The 7482-nt window shown below is 35.6% G+C and overlaps 1 protein-coding gene across 2 annotated transcripts; it reads left to right on the forward strand.

The window, feature by feature from the left end:
- The first annotated feature begins 2470 nt into the window (after positions 1-2470).
- On the forward strand, positions 2471-7207 carry LOC150030275 (homeobox-leucine zipper protein HDG11-like). Of its 2 annotated transcripts, XM_090309870.1 has the most exons (11): positions 2563-3830; positions 3947-4064; positions 4137-4322; positions 4425-4895; positions 4994-5095; positions 5182-5391; positions 5493-5673; positions 5767-5891; positions 5962-6035; positions 6122-6211; positions 6329-6508. In XM_090309870.1, the coding sequence occupies exons 1-11, from the start codon at positions 3721-3723 to the stop codon at positions 6357-6359; spliced, it is 1698 nt and encodes a 565-aa protein (XP_090165996.1). In that variant the 5' UTR covers positions 2563-3720; the 3' UTR covers positions 6360-6508. The 2 variants fall into 2 exon arrangements, with proteins under 2 accessions (XP_090165995.1, XP_090165996.1); XM_090309869.1 differs by having other exon boundaries at positions 2471-3830; positions 5767-6035; positions 6329-7207.
- The last annotated feature ends 275 nt before the right edge of the window (positions 7208-7482 follow it).

Here is a 7482-nt window from a genome sequence, read left to right on the forward strand (position 1 = left end):
TAAATTTAACGAAAATGTGAGACATTCATAAAAGAATGTCATAGATAAAATCATGGTAACAAACAAATCATTTTTTATTTTCAAAACTTAAGAACAGATCAATTGGATTAAAGTATATATGTTAAACTAAAAAACCAAATATTTGAATTCTCACTCTCATATGTTGTTTGACTAATTTTTTTTTTTTAAAGTTAAGTCAAAGTTAATTAACATGCAGTATAACCAAATTGGTTTAAGTATTAATAATTTTTTTTTGAGCAAAAAATAATCAAAGTAAATCATGTATTTGGCATAATAATCAAATCAAAATTTTCACTATAAACTCTTAATTTCCCCATTTAAACCTGTGCTTTTAATTTAATTTTCACAAAATTCATCATATAATTTTGATTTTTAAAAAAGATTAGAAATCTTCCGACTCGCAAAATTATAACAAAAATCAAAATTGTATTTATTGCACAATATCAATTATTGAACATAAATCTTAAAAAACTTGTCAACCTGAACACACTTCAATTGATATAACTTATAAGACATATACTCTTAACCAAGATGTCATATGTTCAAATATTCCCACTTTTTTATGAAAAACTACAAAAACTCATACATTTCCACAAAAAAAAAAAAAAAAAAAGTAACTTCTTTTTCTCTAAAGTCTCATGAATTTATTTTTTGAAATAAAAAATATTTGAGGTGCAAGTTGTACATATATTATGCTCCTGACACCCAATAAAAAATTGTCACATAGTAATTTTTATTTTTTTAAAAATAAATTGATTGAAAATAATTTTTTGTATGTAAAGAAAAAATGAGAGTATAGAATTAAATGCAACCAAAACTATATCTAAACATTGCTTTTCTTATATACATTTTACCTAATTCATTAGATACATATAAAAATATTTTATGAAAAGCAAACAAACGTAAACTTTGCAACAAATGTACATTGAAGGTATAATATACAATTATACTTAAAAAAAAAATAGAATAACACTTCAAAATTTAAAACTAAAATGTAATTTGATGAAATCTAAAGTTTAAATTAATAAAGTTAAAAAAAAAAGAATTAAAAAGAAAGTTATGTATAACCTCCGTCAAAGTCCTAACCTCTATTCTCCACCCCAAAAAAAGTCTTAACCTCTATTACTGCTCTCTTAATTAGCCTATAACTTAGTGAAAGGACTACGATATTATGTTCTTATTTTCTTTGTATATGTGAACAATAATATCTCATCTATTTGTATTTTTCCTTTTAATAAAGGAACAAATCTATTTTCCAACGATATAGACAGAAATATATTTCAACTATTTATGAAACATTTGGAAGTCTATATATATATTTCATTATTTATAAGAATGAGAAGACAAAAAATTAAAAGTTTAGACTTCCATCAAACATGAAATTACGTTTACATTCAATTCATCAATTAATTTATAAAAAAAAAATTGAATTTGTCCAAGTTCTACTAGATGTGAAATTGTGAAGTTATTGGACTAAATAACAAACTTTCCTACTAGACTAATCTTGTAATTTTGTATGAAAAGAAAATTAATTAAAATACAGACACCCAAATATGAAGATCGCCTTAAAATGTGTTAGTATTCAAAAGGTCTGGTTCCAACTTTTATATCGATTTTTATTTAAAATAAAAATTCGAAAGAAGGGAAATTGGTACCGATGGCCATCTCGAAATTTAGTCTCACTTTTAAATTTGCTCAATTTTTGCCTTATAGTTGTTGTCATCAGTCCATGAATTTACCACTTTTAACATTTTTTTCCTTTTCCCTTCTTCCTTTTCTCTTTTGTCGATTTTTTTTGCGTTTCTTCTTTTTTTTTTCTTTCTTTTTGGATGATTTCTTCTATTTATGATGCTCTTTGTTTTTCAACGATTTTTTTTTTCTTTTCTGGTGAGATTTCCTTCTCACCCTCTTTTCTTTAGTTGCACTCATTTTCTGGTGATTTTCTTCCGTTTATGTTTACATATTTTTCTTCTTCTTGAATTAAATATGTAAGTTGAAGTGTGAATCAGAACGAGAGGAAGACGCGAGAGTGAGACCAAGAAATGAGAGAAATAAGGGAGAGTGAGAATTCAAATGAAGAAAAAAACTACAAAATTGACGAGGGAGAAACGAGAGGAAGTAATGAGATGAAGAATTCAAAAGAAGGAAAAAAAATTCAGGAGAAAATGAAGGAGCACAACGTGAATTGGGAAACGAGATGAAAGAGAGGAGAAAGAGATGGAGAAATGAGGAGAAAATGGTATTGAGAGTGACAATTTTGAACGTTTTTAAAATGAGGGTAAATTTCGAATGGACCTTAAATTGGGCCACGGGTACAAATTTCCCAAGACGGAAGAAGGTTGAAAATGAAATTTGAACGGGAAGATTTAAAATTGAAAAGAGAAAATGTGGAAAAAAAGAAGTAAAAAAGTCAAAAAGGAAGAAGAAAGGAGAAAGGGAGAGGAGTGGAGCAGAGATGTAGCTTTGAAAGCCATCGTAAAGGGAAGAACACAGCCCGCTTTAACTTTTCTGACACCGTCCCCGCCTGTTATAAATGAAGGACCAAAACTCTCATTGGTCCACCCCAACAAAAACAAAACCCCCCAACATATCTAATTTCCATCCATTTAGACCAAAATTATCTTTGTTTCTTTGTTGTTTTTCTTTTGTTTTTTGAATAAGAATTAAAATAGATGGAATTTTACGATTAGGTTTGAGGAGAAAATTTGGAATGTAGAGAGGATGGGGGGAGGGAAAATGTTGAGAATTGCTGAGTTTGATGGGGTAATTTCATGGGTAAGAAAAGCAAGAGGGAATGGGTTTGAAATTGGAAAGCATGAGAAAGAGAGAGAGGAACAGAGGATGACCGGAAAATGAGAAAAAAGATGGGGCGGTTGACGGCGGAGATAGGGAGAGGGGTGACGGCGACATTAATATCAAAATGAAGGGTTTCCATAATAGTATACACACGTGGGGGCTCAGGGTCAATATTTAATATATGGCCATTCCATTCCCACTCAAACTTTTTCTTTTTCTTTTTCTTTTTCTTTACTCATTCATTCATTCATTCCCCCATCTCTAGTTTATAAATCCAGAGGAGCAACCCAACTCACAGTTTCTCTTATCTTTTCATTTGAATTTTAAAGGATGAATTTCCCTTGTGCTTGCAATGGGAATGTAAATGGAAATGGGTTTTCAGTTACAATTTTGTGTTTGTTTCGTTGAATTAGAAAGAGAGTAATTACGGTGTTGGCGGACGGCGGAGGAAGGGTGGCTAACGGATCATCACCGGCGCTGACTTCGCCTTTTTCTCTGCCTTTCTTCTACGTATCTCTTTAATTATCTCTTCAATGATAAATACGCTCCAAGGTTTCTCTCCCAAATCAAAGCCTCCATCCAATTTTTCTGTTTCTTCAACTCCGCCGTAACCGTTGAGATTTGGATATTTGAGCATATTCAAATTCCAATCACTCTTTGTCGAAGCGCCAAGCCCACCATTGTAGTGGAAGGCTTGTTTTGTCGTCTTCAAAGGGGGAAAAATGTTAAAGATATACACCCATCATTTCTTCTTCCTTGTTTGTTTGCTGTCGTACTCATTCGTATTACACATCAAATTTCAGTCCATGGTATTATTATATTCATGTTGTTTTCCATGAAGATGAAATGAGATGCTCCAACTCATTAACTGACTCCACACAACACAAGCATTAAGCATACGCAATGGACTTTGGCGGTGGCTCCGGTTGGGACAACGATTCCTCCTCCGACCCTCAACGCAGGAAAAAACGCTACCATCGTCACAATGCCAACCAGATTCAGAGACTCGAGGCGTAAACCCCATTTTCTTCCTCTCTTCTTTTAACTATTTTCATGTTTCTCTCCAAAATCCCTTCATTTTTTTCTTTTCTTCTTACAACTTTCAACTTCTTTTGTTTGGGAAATGAAGAATGTTCAAAGAGTGCCCACACCCGGATGAGAAGCAGAGATTACAGTTAAGCAGAGAGTTGGGATTGGCTCCTCGCCAAATCAAATTTTGGTTCCAGAACCGGAGGACCCAGATGAAGGTTTCTATGTCTTTTCTATGTCTTTTCTCTGCATAAAGATTCTGATATGTTACCATTTTAATTATTGTTCAGGCTCAACATGAAAGGGCAGATAATAGTGCACTTCGGGCAGAGAACGACAAGATTCGATGTGAGAACATAGCCATCAGAGAGGCACTAAAAAATGTCATTTGTCCCTCCTGCGGTGGCCCTCCACTTCAGGACCCCTACTTCGACGAGCACAAACTTCGAATTGAAAACTCCCATTTGAAAGAAGAGGTTCTTACTCTCTTCTTTTATTTCTTTAGAAAAAAAAAAAAAAAATTACCTAACCATAAGAAAAACTAAATTGATATGTGTAATTTTGGTTCTTCTTGGCAGCTTGAGAGAGTATCTAGCATTACAGCCAAGTACATTGGGAGGCCAATCTCTCAACTTCCACCCATTCAGCCTTCTCATTTTTCCTCCTTAGAGCTGTCCATGGGTAGTTTTCCCTCCCAAGAAGTGGGATGCCCTTCTCTTGATCTTGATTTACTTCCTGCAAGTTCTACAAGTGTTCCCAGTTTGCCATACCATCACCCAATTCACCTCACCTCCGTGGATAAGTCCCTCATGACTGAAATTGCCACAAATGCGATGGCAGAGCTGCTTAGGCTTTCCCAAACTAATGAACCATTCTGGATGAAATCATCAACTGATGGTCGCGACCTTCTCGACCTTGAAACCTATGAACATGCTTTTCCAAGACCCAACACCCCCTTGAAGAATCTCCATTTTCGCACGGAAGCATCTAGAGATTCAGGCATCGTGATCATGAGTAGTGCAGCATTGGTTGACATTTTTATGGACTCGGTATGGCTACAATACTCTCCCTCCCTCTTTGCACATCGTTGGTTCTACTTCTTAATAGTTACAACAATGGCATTGAAGTTACTGAATTGAGTGTGCAGAACAAATGGACAGAGTTATTTCCCACAATTGTCTCAATTGCAAGAACAATTGAAGTTATATCGTCTGGAATGTTGGGAAGTCAGAATGGCTCCTTGCAACTGGTATATAGCTACCTAGACGTAATCTTCCAATGTCACATTACTTTTTGAGTTTCCTAATTTTTGAGTCCAAAGTGTTTGAATTGCAGATGTACCAAGAATTGCAGCTACTCTCCCCATTGGTTCCAACTCGTCACTTTTACGTCCTCCGTTATTGTCAACAAATTGAGCATGGTGTGTGGGCCGTGGTTGATGTTTCCTACAGTATCCCCAGAGAAAACCAAATAGTTTCTCATTCTCAATGTCACCGCTTTCCCTCTGGTTGCTTGATCCAGGACATGCCTAATGGTTACTCCAAGGTTTTGCCACTTTATTTGTGTTTGCATTTTTCTTTATAATTTAAACTTTATACTTTATGTTCCCAAATTTCTTCTCATTGGACAATGCTCACTGAAAACAGGTTACTTGGATTGAGCATGTGGAAGTGGAAGATAGAGGCTCGACTCATTGGCTTTTTAGAGATCTCATTCATAGTGGATTAGCCTTTGGTGCTGAACGGTGGCTTGCAACTCTTCAGCGGATGTCTGAGAGGTTTGCCTGTTTAATGGTGACTGGTAGTTCCAATCAAGATCTTGGCGGAGGTAACGTCTGATCCAAGGTTGATTTTGCTCTTTTATAATCAAGTACTTAGTTCTTTTTTTACTATATTGTAAAAGATTGTCCTATTCTCTTAGCAATTCCATCACCAGAAGGAAAAAGAAGCATGATGAAACTAGCACAACGAATGGTGAACAATTTCTGTGCTAGTATCAGCACATCCCATGGACACCGTTGGACCACCCTTTCTGGGATGAATGAGGTTGGTGTTCGTGTCACGGTGCATAAAAGCACAGATTCTGGCCAACCTAATGGTGTGGTTCTTAGTGCAGCTACAACCATTTGGCTACCAGTTTCCCCTCAAACCATCTTTAACTTCTTTAAGAACGACAGAACCAGATCCCAGGTATTTGTAATTCAAAATTTCAGACTGGTCAAACACTTTATGATAACAATGGGTTCATTAACTGTGTAAGTTTAATGCTGCACCAGTGGGATGTTCTCTCAGATGGCAATCCAGTTCAAGAGGTTGCTCATATATCCAACGGATCCCATCCAGGGAATTGCATATCTGTTCTCAGAGTGAGATTCTTGTGTTGTTTTCTTCGAATTCTTTACTAGGAAGTTTAATGATGGAGTAATTGGAGATTGTATTTATGTATTGTATACATTTTTTTTCTTTTTTCTTGTTTTGAAAAGGCTTTCAATACAAGTCAGAACAACATGTTGATTCTCCAAGAGAGTTGCATAGACTCATCAGGGTCACTTGTTGTGTACTGCCCTGTGGATCTACCGGCCATGAATGTTGCAATGAGTGGGGAGGACCCATCAAGTATTCCTTTACTACCCTCAGGATTTACAATTTTACCAGATGGTCGACGGGACCAAGGAGAGGGTGCATCGAGCAGCTCAGACGTGCATAACAGGTCAGGGGGCTCGCTGGTGACGGTTGCATTTCAGATACTAGTGAGCAACTTGCCTTCTGGGAAGCTGAACTTGGAGTCAGTGACAACAGTTAATAACCTTATCAGCACCACTGTCCACCAAATCAAGACAGCCTTAAATTGTCATAGTTCCTGAGGAGAGGAGGAAGGGAAGAGAAGGTTACATCCAATTCAACACTATTTTCACTTTTTTTTTTTTCTCTTTTTCTTTTTTGTTTTGGTTTTTGGAGCTCTACTCCACAACTGTTTGGATCTCACATAACATTAATACATTGATGAGATGTGGGAGTGTTTGTGGTGGCGAAATTGAATCTGAGGGTTAGTTGGTGGCTTTGAATGTGCTGAACCATTATTTACTGCTGCTGCCAAAGCAAAGTTGCTGCCATCCCACTCCCATTTTACAGCCAATATTGTTGTTGTTATCATTATTAATTGGTTTTGTTTAGTTTAGTTTTGGGGGTTTGGGGAGGAGCTCTTCATGTTCATTATCTCAGCTCCAGAGTCCACTGAGAGAGTCAAGAACGCACCATATGTGTTTCCACACTTTTTTTCTAAGCCATTCATTTCACACCAATGTTGCAAACTTTGTATGGTTCGGGCATTGACTCTCAAATAGATACTTTACTTTACGCTATCTTTCCTTCTTTTTCTTCGTTCTGCGTCTTATTGGTTCTTGTTTTATGTGACATAATTCTATCCTCCGTCTGTATTCTGAACAATATTGTTTTGCCTGTTGCTGTGTAAGAGATTTGGTTCAACTGTCAAATCATTTCATAATATGATTCTGCTTTATGTGTACAAATCAAACTCATGGCTCATAATTAGCAATTTAATGCTTGTTCTCAATAATTTTATTATCCCTTTTTTTTTTTTTAAAAAAAATCCAATATTTTACAAATATATTTGGCA

The sequence above is a fragment of the Benincasa hispida genome, unplaced genomic scaffold (assembly GCF_027475165.1).
Source record: "Benincasa hispida cultivar pf3 unplaced genomic scaffold, pf3_genome.v1.1 HicScf363, whole genome shotgun sequence".
Classification (NCBI taxonomy): domain Eukaryota; kingdom Viridiplantae; phylum Streptophyta; class Magnoliopsida; order Cucurbitales; family Cucurbitaceae; genus Benincasa; species Benincasa hispida.

What these genes read in the sequence shown, in the direction of transcription:
- LOC150030275 (XM_090309869.1), top strand. Translation starts at nt 3,721, where the DNA reads ATGGACTTTGGCGGTGGCTCCGGTTGGGACAACGATTCCTCCTCCGAC. An exon ending in TTGACATTTTTATGGACTCG is followed by an intron (nt 4,896 to 4,993) that starts GTATGGCTACAA and finishes TTGAGTGTGCAG; the next exon opens with AACAAATGGACAGAGTTATT. An exon ending in TGCCTAATGGTTACTCCAAG is followed by an intron (nt 5,392 to 5,492) that starts GTTTTGCCACTT and finishes CACTGAAAACAG; the next exon opens with GTTACTTGGATTGAGCATGT.